Here is a 17,353-nt window from a genome sequence, read left to right on the forward strand (position 1 = left end):
TCAAATCCACCTCTAATAATAACCGTGGGCGGTAACAAACTGCCTTTATAGCTTTTGACAGAAGCCAATGAGATGATCCATTTTTGTTCTATTCTTCTCTTTCGGGCTTATGTGAGCGGAGCGGGAACTGCTTTAAAACCATGAGTCATTTGAGAGCTCCACTGTTATAAGCTGCTCGTTTGGATGTAGCTGAGAGATACCTGTCGGAGACTGCGGTCAGCGTTTTCATTCGCCGGGCTGCCGTCAGAACCATTACTGCTACCAGACTGCTCTTTCTCATTTAACAATGCTGTAGCATAGGCCAAGGTATCCTGCAGAGTGTGACACACACACACACAGGGAAAATAAACAGTATGAGTGAGTGTGAGTGTAATAGGAGAACTGGAGGGCGTTGATATACGGTATTTTTGTGTGTGTGTGTGTGTGTGTGTATTTACCTGTGCAGAAATTGTGCGCTGGAAGGTTTTATTGGTGGATGTCTCATTTGAGACGTTGCTCTGTGGAGTCCAGTAATGTTCTGTCATCTGAAGGCAGAGAGAGTCACTGTGAGCATACAGCATAATTTACAGTTCTTCATAAGTGCCATAGTGGTTAAGCTAAGTGTCTCCTAAACAGGGGGCACTGTAAAGACTCGTTTAGCTCCAGTAATTTGAAAATTAATGATGGAACAAAACAATCAATATACTGAGTGAGCTGTGAACAAAAATGTATACAGAAAGAAACATTAACAAGCAAGATAAGTTATGATGATAATAAATATGACTTAAAAGAGTTAGCTAAAAGAAACAGAAAAACAGTTCAGTTACCTAAAGTTAGCTGAAATGAATAGAAAATAGTAACTGTATAGTCTGCATACAACAATGCTGTTTTTTCACTACTGTTTGTTTATTGTTTATCTTTTGCTTAAATACTTTGGTGTAGTACCAATTAGGGCTGGGCCATATTATACCGTTCACGGTATTACCGGTATAATGTTAGGCAATGATAAGGAAATGAAATATCGCGATAGAATATGGGTAAAACGCGCATGCACAGTGCCTTTGTTTTCATACACACATGGCGGAAAAAGCATGGCGGCGACGGAGAATGAGAAGGGCGAACGCGGATCATTGAATGAAACAGATCAATCAGAATTGGTTTGTAAAAATGCTGCAACTTCAGTGGTGTGGAACTGGTTTGACTTTCGTCTGTCAGATACACACCAAAGCACATTTTTTGGCAGAGCATGCAAGCGGGCCGTCATTATTACCGAACCGATTTTATGTGGTACACGGCGCTCAAAAATCTGTCTGTTTTAGTACGACTTTGCTAAGCTACAAAGCCACACCGCTTGATGGATTGTCGGAGCATTACGGCTACCATAGGCAGGAGCCTCGCAGAGTAATACGTACTGTGCTTCAACATAATATTACCGCACTGTGTGTGTTTTTTTGCACTAATAAATTTGTGGAGTTGTAAAGTATTTTGTCTCGCGTCAATTATATCGCCAGTTATATCATTATCGCAAATTTTCAAATGTATATCGTGATAAATATTTTTGGCCATATAGCCCTGCCCTAGTACTAATGGCCATGGGGGAGGTCTTTGTAAGCAGGAAAAGCTGTAAAACTTATGAAAACACAGTTAAAAGTCCAAAATCAATCCTCCCCTTCAGATTTTCCAATGCAGTCCAGTGGGCCAGATAGGAGTCTTTGCTGGACTGATTCTGGCCCTCGGACCTTATGTTTGACACCAAGTGGTAACTAATATCAAGGCAAACTTTACTAAACTGACATTTTGCTGAATGAAAAAAGTTCTAAAAAAATACATAAATAAATAAAAAAAATAGAATTTATGCCGTGCTAAACTGGGTTCAGATATAAACTAATATTTGAAACCCTGACTAGTTTTGACAAACAAAGTCGATGGGAATGGGAAACACTGAGGTTTGGGGTTAAAGGCATTGGGGACTTTTGTTGGCTGTTGTCCTCCATCCTTCTCACTTCTACTGTGAATTACAAAGGCCAAAAATGCCACACAACAATGTGATGTACACTATATGGATAAACGTACTGGGCCACCTACAGGAAGTGGTTGCCCATGGATACCCATACCATGAAGCTCCCAGCACCCAGTTACTAAGCTGATGTTCATGCCAGAGGAGGTTTGGAAATCTGCAGTTACTGAATCAGCAAGTGTTGGCATCTCTTACGCACTATGCAACTCCTCTTAGTAACCTTACGTGATCTTCCATTCCATGGCTGAGTTGTTGTGGTTATGAAACACTTTCTTTTCCCCCCCAAATGTTTGCAAATGTTGAGTGGAATGGGACTGAAAACACTTGACTTTAAAGATTAAGAGGTGTGGCCCTGTACTTTTGTTCATATAGTGTAGGTGGTCCTACAGTATTTCTTAGGCTTGCCTTTTTCTGGAGCCACTGCACCGCCCAACTCCAGGTACCAGACAAGTCCTTGAAGTAGTCCTTAGCTTGAGGACACCTGGAGAGTGAGAGGGATGAAAGAAGGGTCAGAATTATGTTGGTAGGTTAATCTGTTAATACTACTACTATTACAGTTGATAATAGTTCATACTGGGAAAAAAACCAAACACATAACAACCAAATATTTTTCTGCCCAAGTCTGATCCCTAAACTGCAGATACTCACTTTTGAGCTAATGTGACCAGGAACTTAACACACTGGTAGCAGCGCCTGCTGTCCACATTGTTGCTCTGCTGCATCAAAGCTATGGAGAAAACACATTATGAGCTACAAGGATTTGTACACTGTTGTCAATAGGAAAAAAACCCCCAAACAACAGACACACCTAATAGGCCTTTCTCTGACTCAAAAGCATACTTGAGTCTCTGGGATTGCAGAGGGTCTTCCACTACCTGTGGTAAAGATTTAAATGAAGTTGGGAAATGTGAGACCTCATAGTGACCACGCAACATAAAAGATCAACAGAGGAAGGTCACTGAAGGGTGTTACTCACTAGAAGCTCCTGCAGCATCAGAAAAATGTTCTTCAGTTCATGAGGTGGAGCTGTCTCCAGCTGTGTCTGTGAAGAGTACAAAACAATTTAGTGCATACTGATTGTGGAGTAAATGTGGTTGAGCTGCTTTTCAGAGATTCTTACTTTGAGTAACTGCAGAACTCCCAGAGAGAAGGGCTCACTACAGAACGAGCTGTAGGTCACCATCTCTATCAGGAGAGACAGTGGGCCTGATAACTCGCGCATGGCAAACATCACCTGTTGGGTATTTACAATTGGGAAAATTGTCAATCAAAGAACTTCTGAGTCTTTCTATTTAATAATGAAGAAGTAAAACATTGAACTGATGGTTTTTATCTTACCTCTAGAAGGTAAGGCTGTCCTTCTGGAGTAAAGAGTGAGGCTAGGATGTCCGCATGGAGAGGGAGAAGAGGGGTGGAGGACAGGACACTACTCAGGCGCAGCTTAAGCCCTCCGGGAGCTACGTGAAGAACAACGGGTGATAAACAATCACAATAAGACTCAGGCTGTGTCAGTAGGTGCACATTTGTAGTAGTGTGATAAACAAATTTAGGTGCATCACCCTGTGTGCGCTGGGGGCTGAGGTCAGAGTGCAGAGTGATCAGGGCCAGAGTGCTGTGCAGGTGAAGAAACTCCCGAGCCTGAGCTGGACTCCACCTTCGGTTCTGTAAAAACACACAAAGTAAAATCTCTCTGCCTTTCTTTGGAGGTTTTTTCTACATATACCCAACCTGGGAATGACTTGGGATCTCTGTAAACGGTTACTATTGAGAAGGATGTCTGGAATACCTGCTTAACCTGTTACCACTGCAACTCAGCGTTGGATAAGCAAAAAACTTACACTTTGTTTCCTGAGTGTAATTCAGTGAGTGGAAAAGTTGAGTTAAAGTGAAAACATTAAGAATGACAAACATGAAACACGCAGTGTGTATTATGTAAACTGTACCTGGTTGTTCTGCCTATTGGGGCCCAACAGAAAGATGAGCATCCGGCGATACGCCGAGTGTTTCAACAACAACTGACAAGGACCGCAACCCTGAGAGAGGGCGAGAGAGGGAGGGAGAGAGTGAACAAAAAATAGAGAACACTCAGGAAATCAAACAGTCATTAAATTTAATGGCTTGTACTTAAACACTCAATTTTGAAGAATTACCCTCTGAGCGAAGTTGCTGAAGAGGTTGAAATACTGCGCACAGTTCTTCACATTCTCAGGAACATCTTTGTCCAGTAAGGAGAGCAGAGCATCTGTTAAACTGTCTAGTCCTGGATCTCCAAACTGAAGTGCACTCTCCAGAGTCTTTTCGAGGATGGATGCAACCACCACCCTCACCTCTCTTACACTGCACTCCAACAGACAAACCCTAAGGAAATGTCAAAACAATCAATATCAGCACTCCAGTGAAGGGAAATAAACCTCTAAGGCAGGAACTTCAATTAACATGTCTAATGTCTTATCATAAGACACTCAGTATCTTATGATAAAATCTGAAAGGACAGACAAGTCTACAACACTGTTCATGTGGGAAATTTCTTTGTTGTACTTTGCTTAACAGTTCTGGCTGCTTTGGCCTTGAGGCACATAGTTAAGTGTGACAATCTGTACCTCTGTTCTACGGGGAGGGGTGTGGTATGTAAAGGCAGCTGTGGTGTACTGTTGCCCAAAACGTCCGATGTTCGACAACCAATCCTGTCTGAGGATCATATGATCACCCCATGCTTAAACATCAAGTAGTGTAAGACAACACCTTTCTCCCAAACACACACGCTTTGGAAAACTATCCTGTGGTTCTAAATGTTTACATTCCAGAGAAGGACTTGCTTTTTTTTAGCCAAATCAGCATTAAGTCAGTGAGTAACAAGCACACAGTTTAATATTTTAATATGTTTAATATCTCTACTGTCAATAAAGATGCAACTGCAAGTATGCTCCAAGACTTTTGCAGTTATACTGATAAAGTGTGCAAATATAATAAATTATACAGCATTAAAACACTCCAGAGCTAATGCGTGTGGGCTTTATATATTTAGTAAAGCTTTAGGCGTTGTAGGAAAAACAATCAAAGTGGAATTATTTGGCCCTGGTCAGAGAGTTGAATGTGCATTGATTAGAATGAGGGCACAATGCTTGGAGCTGCCAAGTCTAAAGTATCGCATATCACTAGGACAGCTACAAAAATGCTGTACTAAACAAACCTAGGCCAAGCTTCTGCAAAAGCAGTCCTACAAACATGGATTACATCCACACCTGATGCAGACATAACTGTACCCTGTCATTTCCACTTTCAAGCAGCAGCAATATAGTATCGCTATCTAAACGATGTAGAAAATCGTTTCAATATTTCATATTAGTCATGAGAAATATAATGTGACAACAGCCCCGTGGGTTAATTAGTTGGCAGGAATGTACTAACTTGACGATTTCGCGTCCCTCTGGTCCCACCAGGTACTGCACCATCCACTGGCATGCCTCACTGCTCTTAGACAGCAACACCTCCACTGTCGCCATCCACTCCTCTGTGTCCACCCTGCAAGAGACACACAAATACAGATATAATGTTAATCCTCATGAAGGTGCTCAGACTTAACACATGTGGATGCATGCAAGTGAAATCACCTGAGTTTCTTTTTGGTGTGCAAGTAGGTGTGGAACAGAAAGTGAACAGCCAGCTGAAGACTCTCTTTGGCCATTGGCTGGTAGCCTGGATGCTTCAGTTTTGTCTGCAAAAGGAACACAGCTTTTTAAAACATCACTGATTATCATACTGCATGTTATTTTATGTATATAAACACTATGGTATTGCATTATAGCATATATAATAGTAATATTGCAATGGCTGTGGGTTCCATTCTGCATCAGCACTCACAATATTTAAATAATTATCATTCATGTATGTCAGAGTATTTCTCTCTAATGGCAGAATGCAATCTGTCATTAAAGGTGAACAGTACTCTGATTCCTATAAGGAAGTGCAGTTACTGTAAAATGCTGACCTGCAATAAAAGCACTGCCTCAGAAAAGCAAAATACACACTGTTTTTTCAGTTGTGTAAACATAGACCAAAAGTGAAATCCAATAATTTACTTGCATCTACTTCAAGTACCAGAGAAAAACAAACTGATGAATATGTGGAAGAAAACTTTTTTCTAACTTGTTTTATGTCTTTTGATTACAACCGGAAAATACATGAAGCTTAAAGTGTTGTGTATCTTCAGTCTGTGTTTATGTATAATTAGACAAGCCAACAGAGAAACATACTGCATTGACTGAAGCCAGGGAAAGGGTGAAGTTGAAGTAGTCGCTGTTGTAGACATCTCTGTTTCTCATGAACTTCAGATTCTCATCTCTTACAATCTGCACAAACACACAAACAAAGCGATGAGACAACTATGAATATTTAAAGCAATTCTCTCTCTGACTAATATAACTCGTGTTTAGCTCATGTAAAGGCAGATTTTGCTTTACCTGATAGATGCTGACGGGCATTTTCTCTACAAACAGGCCCTTCTTCTCTCCCTTGCGGACCAGACGGGTGAGGAGAGTGAGACGGTCATTGTTGGCTCTTGGGGGACGTGGAGAGGACTGTGGGGAAACATCAGGAGAAGATGGAGCAGACCTGGGAATAAAGAGACAACATAGATGGTTCATAATAGTTAATGCACTGGAGCTGTTCCTAACTGCTGTTCTTCTGACAGTGTTCATATACAAATATGACTCGCATCATGTGATTAACATCCGTGATGGTTCACTAAAGTTTCTGTATAATGCATATAAATGAAGTCTTTGTAAATAAGTCTTTAACTGTCAGCGTCAAATCTATCACCTACTGCCTGCGGTGACATTTTGCTGACTGTTGCACATGGATGTAAGAAAAGATGACAGATGCATTTTCAACAGTCCAATGAGAATGTTTACAAGGTGACTGTGGTACATATGGAAATTTGACTCACAGTGAAAGGTCCTCAGCTTCCTGTCTCATGATGCTGACTCTGCTCTTTTTGGGCAGAACAGGCGAATTCTGGTCGCTGATCTTCTGATAAAACAGCATGTAGGCATTCCAGTATCTCCTCCGCACGTCAGGGTAAGGGTTGGCTGAGCATACATCAAAGTTATTTAAGACTTTGTACTTGTGTGTACTGCTAATCCACATAAAGTAAAGTAATGTCAGCAACTTACACTGGTCATAAACCTTGGGACGATACTCCCCACCGAAGCACTCGTACTCCAAAGTTTCGTCATTCATATCGAACTCTTCTACCACGTTGTCATTGAACTTGTACCACCGACCACGTGCACCACCGCTATTAGTAAACAAAGATGGATGACAAAGAAGGATTTTGAGAAGATAAAGCAGAAAGAGAGACATACTGGAAACTCCATGAAGTTTAAATAATAATCTAATGCAAAAACTAAAAAAAGCTTACAAGCAAAAAAACAGGATCTTCACTCATGTATGTACCCAACACTATATAGACAGCACACCAGATTAACCTACTGGCAGATCACAGTATTCGTTTGCATCTATCCAGCTCATCTGCTAAGTTTTTATGTCACTGTTCTTGGCTTTAAACCCACACAGATCCCTACCTGACATAAACAATAAGTGACTAAGAAGCAGCTTCAGAATGTGTCTGTTTTCCTGGAAAGTAAGCATCATCCTGAGAACAGAATTTCTTAAGCATGGAAAGGAACAAGAAAATGAGTGAGAGCAGGGTGCCAAATACAAGCTTCTGTGGTCTCTTTACATTCCACTTCTCCAGTAAGCACGACTGCCTTCCAGAGCCAGACATCTGGAGATGCTTACAAACTAATCCAGGAGCCCATACAAAATCTGATACTGCATTCATATGCAAGACCCAAGGAGGTCTTCTAAATTCTGCCTGGAAAACTAAAGCAATCAATTAATGTATTCCATCAATTGCTGGTTAGGTACTCCTTATGTAAAGTAGCAAAGAGAAGGAAAAATACAATTAGGAAAAGCACATAGCTCTGCCATTAGAAAACGATTCCTGTGAAATGAGGTAAGACTGACTACAGTGTCTCTTACCGTCTATCTTTAATAAAAGAGTAGTAGTGGCCAGCATGCGCCTGACCACTGTGGACAACAACTCCCACAAGCTCATAGTTCTCAGAAATTGTGACTTTTTTCCTGGGTGACCCTCCTGAGGTCCCGTCGCCTCTCCCCTCGCCTCCCTCTCCGCTGCAGTCTTGACGAGCCATTCCAGATACAGTGTAGGGCTCCATGTTCAGCACCCAGGGGAACTGTGAAACAATGGAAACAACCTTAATCCCAATCACATTTACATTAAAGTTAAGGAGGCTGTAACAATATTAGGAAATGTGATCTATTAGGTACAAGTGTCTGAGCTTCATACCCTAATCTGCTCATCATATTTGATAGACCGTCCGCTTTCCCAGTCGAAGCCAAAGCGCATAAGGTGAATACAGAGAACACTGGGCAGGGATTTGATACATGTCCTCTTCACTGTGGTCCTCTGTACAAACACACACACTAACACTTATAAGCACATATGATGTCAGTGCTGTATAAAAGCATGAAGGGGAGTGTACAGACCTTCTCTTTGCATTTCTCACAGTAGTAGGCATTGCTGCCCTCTAGCACCTCTCCTCGGACAAACTGGTCTAATGAGATCTCTAAACTCTGACAAGAGGTCACTCCAAGGTTCAGTGCCATGAATGTTTCCTCACGCTCATATCTGTGCAAAGGATGTTTGTGAGTTAAATTTCATGCATAAAGAAAAACATTTGGTAAATTCTACACAGTAAAAAACTGTGGCTCACCGGTGAGGACAGTCTTTACAGATCTTCTGGTCAGAGAAAATTCCCTGAAACGTGTTTTTGAAGATCTGCTCTCGACCCATTTTCTGGTGGAAAAAGTTTGGCATTGACAAATTAAAGTTTCTAATCAAGTGACGACAGTGTTTTTTTAGTGTGCGAGTTATACCTTGAGATGTTCGTCAAGCTGATCCACCAGGCTAGTGAAAAACTCATAAGCATCCTGCTGTTCTCTTACATATAGCTCTTTGTTCCACATCTTGAAGATCTGCAACAGAAATATTATGCATGTTTATACAGTTACATATCTATTGATGAACTGAGTTTTGTCACTTTAGTTAATGACACTCAGTTGTGTCACTATCCAAGATAACAAAATCTGTTTGTGTTACACAGACTTTACAGACATAATGATTACAGACAGCACAACATGGTCCATCATTAGGACTTATTAAAAACCCCCGCATAATTTTAAATGATAAAAAAAACTACAAGAAACAGCGATGAACTCCAAGATTGTGCAGAACCTCTTGCAAATTAAAAATAGCACTTCGTCTCTGGTTTCTAAATGATTTAACAGTGAACAGACTTTTACCTTCCAGAAGTTCTCAGGTACATAATACTGGAGTTTGCTCTCCATCAGATGGCCAAATAAAGACTGGACCTGATAGAAAACACTCTCTTCAGGCTGGTCTGTGTCATCTTCAATGGACAGGAAAGCCTAAAACAAAATAATTGGTATTGTAGTCACAGATACTGGTGTTACTGCTAAGTATCACATAATGTATGGTAAAAAAAATTAAGTAAACAGTTCATTGAAAGTGTACCTCTGGGAGGCCGGGCTGCATGTAAAGCTGCTGGAACACAGCATTCATATAACAGGTGGCTCCACCGTTCTTCAACCCAACAAAACCTGAGACTGACCGGCTCTCTACAGGGGGTAGATACTAATGGAAAGGGAGAAAGAGTTACTTTCACACCAAAAGCACTGTCAGACTACATGCAACACCAAACATGATTACAATTAATTCTATTTTAATGGGTGTCTTACATCAAACTCCTTGCAGAGCGAAGGATCTGACTGGTGGTGCATGGACAGCAGCTCTCTGGTGATGAGCTGAAGGTTTGAAAGAGAGCTGTCTGCCAGCATTACCAGCACCTCATAGGCTGCCAATCTGCTGCTGGCTGTGCTGCACCTAATGAAATGAAATGATTAAATACCGCTATCAGAAATACTAGAAACACACAATGTTGTTTGCAAAATGGAGGGATTTATCCATTACTTAAAACAAACAAACAAACAAACAAACAAAAAAGCAGATCCCTTTTACATGAAATCACAGAAAGATTCTCAAAATCCCATCTTAAAAAATGAAAACTTAGGTTAGAAGAGAGGAAAAATTGAAACTAATCGGAAGAAAAGGAATCCATACTTTGGGTGGAAATCATGGCTGGGGGCCGGGGAAGTTGTAGGGTTGGAGCTGTTGATAATGATGCGCGAGGCTCGAAACAGGAAGTCATCGAGCAACTGCTGGATGAGAGATGGACCTGGACAAAAAGTTACAACATTACATAACAGCTGTGTCCTAAATAAAATAGAATATACATTGGATAGGTGTGGATATGCATGTATACTCAGTGTTTGCTCACCAAGGTGTTCTTTCTCATTGCCACAGAGAGACAACAAGGTCTTGATAAGTCTGAGGTGCCCTGCTAGGAGGATGTTATCTGCCTCGCTGGTCTCCATCTCAGAGCTCCAGCTAGGCTCAAAATTGTCAAGCCAAGAGATCTCGTCCTCCAGCATGGTGGCTGCGCTCACTTTTAACACCTCCATCTCTGACGCTTGAGGAGGTGAGGCATGCAGCGAAGCGGGAGGAAGGAAAGGAGGGATAGAAAAAGAAATCAGCAGAAAGCAAATGTGTGATTCACTGGCCTTTAGTTGGTGAAAAAGCAGTCTGTAAGGTCTGCATTACAACAGAGCCTCAATCAGGGACAAAACTTCATATTTAGGAATGTGTAACTGTGGCTTACTAGTTAGGTCGTCCAAAAGCTGGCATCTTAGATCAAAGTATTCAGTGCACTGGGACAGCAATCTGAAAACAAAAACCAACACTAACTCATGATGTCTGCATATGTTTTAGGGATTTTGCACCTTGTACCTTATTGATTAGATACCTTTGGTTGACCCCTCTCATGACAGATGTGGGGCTCCATAATGGGAGCTGAGCAGTCAGGATAACTGAAAGGAGGAACAAGTTAGGTTTTTGGACTTCAGGGAAGGCTGATGTGTCAGTTTGGCTCAAAGTGTACAGTTGATCACAAGCCACACGGCGGATCTGAGAGAAGAAGAAACATAGAAAAGATAAGTAAATAAAATGTAATGTTTGAAATACATTTCTTCTGTTGTTTGCTGAGTGTGTTATTTACCTCTCCGCCTGGAGATCCGAGCAGAATATCAATAATAAAATCATTGACAGAGGGCAGGTTGTAAAAAGAAGCTGGAGAAAGAAACCAAACACAAGATTTAGAGCCTGTTGGACACAGTACAGAATATCTCATTGCAATACACAGTAAAAGTGAGACTGTGATCTTGTAGTGTGTCTGTACGCCTGCAGGAGTCTTACACAGCTGCTGACAGCGTAACTGCAAACAGGTAACCAGCAGAGACAAAGCCTCTCGGGCGATGATGGCATCTTTGATGGAGACACTCTGCTGTCTGACACATATCCCTGCATGCAATGCTGTTGGTGTGGTCTCGCCCTCGCTACTGGAGCTGCAGTTACTCCCTGCAAAACACAAATACATTTACTTTCACTTCTTTAGGTTTAGTTTCAGTAAAATATTTTGAGCGTGACCTATTAATAACCAATAGTCAGCATTAGTCATAAATTAAGAATGAAGTTGTACAAGTCACATCCACTGACTGAAAAACATGTAGCTAACACCATAAGTTATCTACTTGGTAGACTTACAGAGACAAACAGACAAAATGTGTAATGATTTTTTTTCTTTGTCTCACCAGTGCTGCTGACTCTGGTGCGCACTCCCTGGGGCAGAAGAGAGCCATGGGTCTCTCTGATTGGCTGTGGGCTACCAACCAGATCTAATCGACCTGCTGCAGCCGCCCAGGTCAGACGCATAAAACAGGCCACTGTGGAAGTGAAGTCCCCTACTTCCATGGTCTATAAAAGAAACAGCAGCAGATAGAGCATCTGGAATACTTTACATTTACTGGATACCAAATTTATCCTAGAAATAACCTCAAAATTGAAATTATTTCTACCATACCTGAATAGCGACACGTGCAGCAGGTATGATTTCTTCAACTCTTATGGATGATCGCTCAGACAAAGACATCTGTCTGTAGGAGGACTTCTCTGGAGTGCCACATAGAGAGAGCTGTCTCCCTGTTCGCCCAGCATTACGGAACGGCCGAGACGATAGCGAATCGCCATCCCTGATGACATCATCGTCCAGTACAGCAGGCATGCTTTGACCAACCAGAAGGAACCTGCAAACAAAACCGATTCAGTTAGAAGCTTGGCATAGTATGTGATGATTATATAAACCTTGTATGTTTGTCACATGTATTGCACCTGGCCAACTGAAGACAGATTGAGTAGACCCCTTGTCTGGTCTCATAGTCCACTTCTGATGGGATGGAGTCTCTCTGCATAACATTTACCACCAGACTGCAGAGGTGACAAACAGAAACACAATACTCAAGACTAAAAATAAAAAGACGCCATGAGGCATTTTGGATAGAAGCATATGCCATGTGGAATATATGTACTGGTGTATAATGTAGCTTGACAACTATGCTGACACCTCCTACAGTGGCTCAAAGCAAACAAAGAAAAGCATTTGTTTTAAAGGTCTGTTGTTTGTGGTGCTACCTGAGGCCTCCTGCTTTCAGGAAATTCTCACAGAAGGATTTGCTGCTGGTTTTGGCCATTTCATCATCAGATGTGGGCATGAGTTTTGAACTCAACACCTAACAAAGACATAGGAGAGAAAAAGGAAGAGATAAAAACTGATGTCATGCAGCTTAATCAACTTTAAAGCAGGGAATTCTGCATTTATATAAGTATTTGGGGTTTTACGTTTAAATGTACCTCAAGGTTGTATAGCACTCTGAATGTGGACATGCCAGGGGCTGAAGATCTAAAAAGGGACTCCAAGATAGAAGCAGCACTGGGCTGATGTTGCTGCTTGGAGGACATAGAAGGAGAACGAGAGCCTGTACCCTGGCCGAGGGTGAAGAGCGTTTTCTAGAGAAAATATACACAAAAGATAGAAAATAACTCCCTCGGACAACGGATAAGGCAAGGAAATGCACACAAGAGAAATTTGTCTAGACTTATAATGACCCTCCTCCAAAAGCAGAAAATTAAAAATTTCAGAGGTTTATCATTCTGCATTAAGCACTGTTAATAAGAAAAGAGTTCAAGTAACCTGATGGCTCCAGACGCTGGATTCTTTGGGAACAAAGTTGTCAAGTGCATCCTGTACTTCAGGATCTGTTGGAATCAGCAGCAGCAACTTCCTCACACGCAGAGTGATCCTGGAAAGTACAAGAAATATCCAAATACATAAAAAGGGTTATTAGCTGCCTTTGGTCTTAATACATGAATTATGAAATAGTAGTGACTTAAATATTAATTAACAGTCACTTTTTACCCAGCTAAACATGCATGCAAGAGTCTCTGTCTATGTTTTTATGCATTTTTGTATCTACAAAAATTGCTTCAAAGTGAGGTGATGTAAATAACTACCTTACCTGGACTCATCAAGGTTTGCTAGCTGGTAAAGCATCTCAAACACATTACAGACCAAAGCCATCACAACTCCAGGCAGAGACTTCTCCTAGAGACACAGAAATGTACGCACTTTGCATTAGAACCAGCGGAAAGTTTAATGGATGCACAATCTGCAGTTCTAACCATGTCTATGATGGTACCTGCTCCAGGGCATAAGCAGAGTTGAAGACAGCAGAGCTGGAACTGCTGGAGGCAGAGGCTGAGGACTCGGAGCTGCCAGAGGGAGTGCCAGTGCCTGAGCTCTTCACAGTTAGGCTCTGCTCATCGCTAAAGCCAAGCTGAGACAGCAGCTTATGGTCTCGATTCATGGTCAACTAATACACGTTGGAGGTGCAGTAAAAGGACAATGTGAGAGAAAAAAACAAACAAAATTAATTTTGTTCAAGGACACACAACAGGATAGTGGACAACCCATCAGCAAAGTGTTTAAAATTAGGAGCAATACGTTTCAAGTAACAGTAACTCCATGACTGTGTGCATGTGAAGCATTTAACATCTGTAAATTGCAGCTAAAAATAAATAAATAACGTGGGTTAGACCTTCCCCAGACAGGCACTGCACTGAATCATCAACACTTACCACACTATCATTGGCAAAGATTTGGACGTTATCCACCGGACAGCTCAAGTGCTCAGATATCTTCCACCGGATACTTCCTACTGTTTCATTACTGTGAGTCTGTACAACAGACAGACGAGTAAAATTAGCCATTTCCTCTGAAGACCTGAACTGTGCACAAAAGGGCAGAAGTTTATAATACCTCTAAGGTAAAAGTGTCTTTGGTTGACTCGTAGGTGATGTGAAGAGTGACAGGGTGTCCATTGAAAGAGGCCCCGTGAGGTAGAATAGTGCGAGGAACTGAGTACATATCCTACACAGAAATACACAAAAACATGAGGTTAAAAAAACCCCCATTATAGCATAATTATTTTTATTTACACGTGTAACGAAACCCTGGAGATAGAGTGCACAGCTTACCTCTATAGTGATGACATAGCGCTCAGCCAACAGCAGCAGTCTTTCAATTATCACCAGCTTAGTGGATCTGGAGGTGTAAATTCACAGAAGCGTCTCAACAATAACAAGCATATTTATACTCAAAACATTTTATCCATCACTAACATGCAAGATAAATTATATAAACACTAATGTATTTTAATAGGTTTAGTAACTATGTTCTTACCCAAACCCCCCTCTGTACCTGGATGGTGATTGTACAGATGTGGCCACAGTCGGCATGGCCGTGGCTGTCAGCATCTTGGTTGCTTTAGTAACAGCGTGTGTCAAAGTAGGCCCACCCAGGGCCGAACTGGCTGCCTAAAAGAAGAACAAGAAATGTGCTGCTGGATCCCACTTTCTGTGAAATGGCACAATCATGCTAGTAACATATTCAACAGCTTACCTCTAGTCGTTTGTAGCAATCAGCAATGAACTTCTTGTGCAAAGACACAGAATCCTGTGAGGAGGAAGATTTATTTCTGCATGTGATTTCTTTGTTTCAAAAAGAGCCACAAAGTAGTAATTCAGTTTTTATTATTGGAATACTTCTGATCATTTCTCATCAAAGTGAGGAGTGAAATCAGTAGGCAGTCTGCAGCATCTTAAAAGGAGAATTCTTCCCAGGATAAAATAAGCATATTCCCTCTGGTCTGTGTAACTTATCCACCTAAATTGTTCTGTTTTGAGTTTCCCAGTTTTGGATAGAGAGAACAGAGATGACTGCCTTGTCTAGAATATAAAGGAACCAGAGAGCACATCCTTTTGGGGATTCAAAGTAATAGGTTTGTTAGAAAGGAACTAATTCCTACACCAAACTGCTCACAATAAATATAATGACTTTTTTTGGATCATGTAAAGAGACATTTCTGCTGATTTTGATGTGAACTGTCCTGTTAAATGACACTTCCACTCTCAGATCTTTAGAAGCAGTGCTAAAATTAAGAGGCCAGAGCAAAAAGTTTGCAAAAATATACTCAAACCTTCTTCATCTTGGGATTGAGGTTGGTGTAGCTATATGTAATAATAAGTTGGATTGCTTCATTGGCTATTTCTTCATCAGGGGTCTCCATGGCGATGCGCCAGATAAAGTCCATCCCTGCCAAGTCAAGGCGCTCCACACACTGAAATCAAAGCACATAACACTTTAAATCTAAATGTCAACCAAGATGTATTTCAGTGTTCTTTTCCTTTGCACACTGAACGGTTCACTGTGTACTAAGGATCAAAAGAGAGAAAATGAAAGCTGACCAGCTGAGTTCCTTGGCGTTTTAGTCGATGATCACAAAGGTTAACATTCTCAAAGAAGGTCTTAAAAAGATTAAAACCTGAAACACATACAAAACATGTTAAATACATATTTATAATCCACTGCTGAAATGCTGTGTGTCAATAATGTATCACCATAGAGCATCTCTCACCATTCATGGTGATTTCATAGGGTTCCAGTTTTAAGATCTTCTCCTTGAAGAGTTGCTGCTGAACATCACTCTCAAGGTCATGTTGCCCTTTTGTGAACCATTCAAAACACATCTGCACACACAGAAACACACTGTGTTAATCTCAGTTACAGTGAATTTTAGAGACAAATGAGATGGACTTGAGTTCTACCAAACTGAGCCTAACACAAAGACTAAATGAATGATCTGTTAAAGGCTAGAGGCAGTTAAACATTTGATCCTAACCACTTGTGCCCAGAATTATCTCATACTCTTGGAAATGGCAGAAACCTGCCTCCAGTTCTTTCTGTCCTTTTTTGTTGTTTTTTGTTGTCATACAAAGAAGCACTTGATAAAGCTAAACTTTACTGGGTGATACATTGAGAAACCTAAACAGAATGGATGTCACTTTCTTGCCTGCTTGCTCTGTATTTAAAACTTGTATGATCATTCCTTTTATTGTGCTTTAAAAGGAAGAAGTAAAGTTTGTGCATTCCCCCAGATCAGTCATCCAGAGAAAGGAGGCTGCAATGACAAACAAATGGCCAAAGGCAAGGTTTCATTTGCAATGACTTTTTTCATACCTCACGGTCAAGTTCACAAACATCCGGCCCTGACACCAGGCACTCCCACAGCTCCTTGGCTCTGTTCCAGACCAGGTAGAGGCTAGCTTCCTGGAGAAAGAAGGCCAGGAAGCGCAGGTGGCTGTCCAGATACTAAAGACATATTGAAAGAGAAATGTGTTATCTTGTAACACTACCAATATGTAACATTATGTTCTTCAGGACTGATTACTTCCAGTGTAAACCTCATGCCAGCTAAGGGAAACTTGCATATTACCCACATTAATTTCTAATTATGCAATTAATCAAAATATCCGGCAACACAGCTCCCAGGATGAGCAGGAGGCTATTACGTTTTAGTCAGTGTACTCAGGTCATTTACACATTTTATTTGATTTTTAAATACATTTATTCAGTTGTAACCTGGGGGAGGGGGCAAATGGAGGAGACAGGAACTATGGAAACTATGCATCCAGCAGATATTTTACTTATGAAGCTATAGTCACTAGTCAAATCCCTTAATAATGGTTTTGGTCATTAGCAGTAGAAAAGATGTTGAGGTTTTTATCCTATTTTTTAAAATCTTTTTTCTTTATCTATCATACATTTATAAATCTTACTCAGCAGCATTTAATATCTGGGTATCAAAGTGTGCAAATATTTGAACTTAACTCCTGTGCAGCCTATATTCAAAAATGTGATTTCAGCACCATCAAAATCATCCTCAGTAATAAATATTCACACATTT

The 17,353-nt window shown here is 41.0% G+C and overlaps 1 protein-coding gene across 3 annotated transcripts in view; it reads right to left on the bottom strand.

The window, feature by feature from the left end:
- Positions 1 to 17,353, bottom strand: part of usp24 (ubiquitin specific peptidase 24) — a 32,843-nt gene that overhangs the window by 2,836 nt on the left and 12,654 nt on the right. For 2 of the 3 annotated variants that reach the window (XM_063465891.1, XM_063465893.1), the window contains 48 exons: positions 16,627 to 16,758; positions 16,025 to 16,136; positions 15,855 to 15,931; positions 15,587 to 15,727; positions 15,010 to 15,063; positions 14,809 to 14,924; positions 14,586 to 14,652; positions 14,368 to 14,478; positions 14,187 to 14,285; positions 13,748 to 13,921; positions 13,568 to 13,653; positions 13,243 to 13,351; positions 12,903 to 13,058; positions 12,684 to 12,781; positions 12,384 to 12,479; positions 12,076 to 12,298; positions 11,807 to 11,969; positions 11,412 to 11,573; positions 11,215 to 11,285; positions 10,963 to 11,123; positions 10,819 to 10,880; positions 10,438 to 10,629; positions 10,221 to 10,335; positions 9,839 to 9,983; positions 9,615 to 9,734; positions 9,383 to 9,508; positions 8,957 to 9,055; positions 8,794 to 8,876; positions 8,567 to 8,708; positions 8,367 to 8,486; positions 8,039 to 8,253; positions 7,168 to 7,292; positions 6,942 to 7,083; positions 6,457 to 6,607; positions 6,250 to 6,345; positions 5,608 to 5,711; positions 5,405 to 5,518; positions 4,147 to 4,354; positions 3,940 to 4,029; positions 3,556 to 3,658; positions 3,335 to 3,453; positions 3,117 to 3,230; positions 2,973 to 3,038; positions 2,805 to 2,871; positions 2,645 to 2,723; positions 2,402 to 2,477; positions 438 to 524; positions 201 to 311 (listed from right to left, as the gene is read on the bottom strand). In XM_063465891.1, coding sequence (XP_063321961.1) covers positions 201 to 311; positions 438 to 524; positions 2,402 to 2,477; positions 2,645 to 2,723; positions 2,805 to 2,871; positions 2,973 to 3,038; positions 3,117 to 3,230; positions 3,335 to 3,453; positions 3,556 to 3,658; positions 3,940 to 4,029; positions 4,147 to 4,354; positions 5,405 to 5,518; positions 5,608 to 5,711; positions 6,250 to 6,345; positions 6,457 to 6,607; positions 6,942 to 7,083; positions 7,168 to 7,292; positions 8,039 to 8,253; positions 8,367 to 8,486; positions 8,567 to 8,708; positions 8,794 to 8,876; positions 8,957 to 9,055; positions 9,383 to 9,508; positions 9,615 to 9,734; positions 9,839 to 9,983; positions 10,221 to 10,335; positions 10,438 to 10,629; positions 10,819 to 10,880; positions 10,963 to 11,123; positions 11,215 to 11,285; positions 11,412 to 11,573; positions 11,807 to 11,969; positions 12,076 to 12,298; positions 12,384 to 12,479; positions 12,684 to 12,781; positions 12,903 to 13,058; positions 13,243 to 13,351; positions 13,568 to 13,653; positions 13,748 to 13,921; positions 14,187 to 14,285; positions 14,368 to 14,478; positions 14,586 to 14,652; positions 14,809 to 14,924; positions 15,010 to 15,063; positions 15,587 to 15,727; positions 15,855 to 15,931; positions 16,025 to 16,136; positions 16,627 to 16,758 — 5,679 coding nt within the window. Of the gene's footprint in view, positions 1 to 200; positions 312 to 437; positions 525 to 2,401; positions 2,478 to 2,644; positions 2,724 to 2,804; positions 2,872 to 2,972; positions 3,039 to 3,116; positions 3,231 to 3,334; positions 3,454 to 3,555; positions 3,659 to 3,939; positions 4,030 to 4,146; positions 4,355 to 5,404; positions 5,519 to 5,607; positions 5,712 to 6,249; positions 6,346 to 6,456; positions 6,608 to 6,941; positions 7,084 to 7,167; positions 7,293 to 8,038; positions 8,254 to 8,366; positions 8,487 to 8,566; positions 8,709 to 8,793; positions 8,877 to 8,956; positions 9,056 to 9,382; positions 9,509 to 9,614; positions 9,735 to 9,838; positions 9,984 to 10,220; positions 10,336 to 10,437; positions 10,630 to 10,818; positions 10,881 to 10,962; positions 11,124 to 11,214; positions 11,286 to 11,411; positions 11,574 to 11,806; positions 11,970 to 12,075; positions 12,299 to 12,383; positions 12,480 to 12,683; positions 12,782 to 12,902; positions 13,059 to 13,242; positions 13,352 to 13,567; positions 13,654 to 13,747; positions 13,922 to 14,186; positions 14,286 to 14,367; positions 14,479 to 14,585; positions 14,653 to 14,790; positions 14,925 to 15,009; positions 15,064 to 15,586; positions 15,728 to 15,854; positions 15,932 to 16,024; positions 16,137 to 16,626; positions 16,759 to 17,353 lie in introns of all 3 variants that reach the window. The other variant, XM_063465890.1, reaches the window with a different exon arrangement.

This window comes from Pelmatolapia mariae, linkage group LG23, assembly GCF_036321145.2.
Source record: "Pelmatolapia mariae isolate MD_Pm_ZW linkage group LG23, Pm_UMD_F_2, whole genome shotgun sequence".
Taxonomy (NCBI): domain Eukaryota; kingdom Metazoa; phylum Chordata; class Actinopteri; order Cichliformes; family Cichlidae; genus Pelmatolapia; species Pelmatolapia mariae.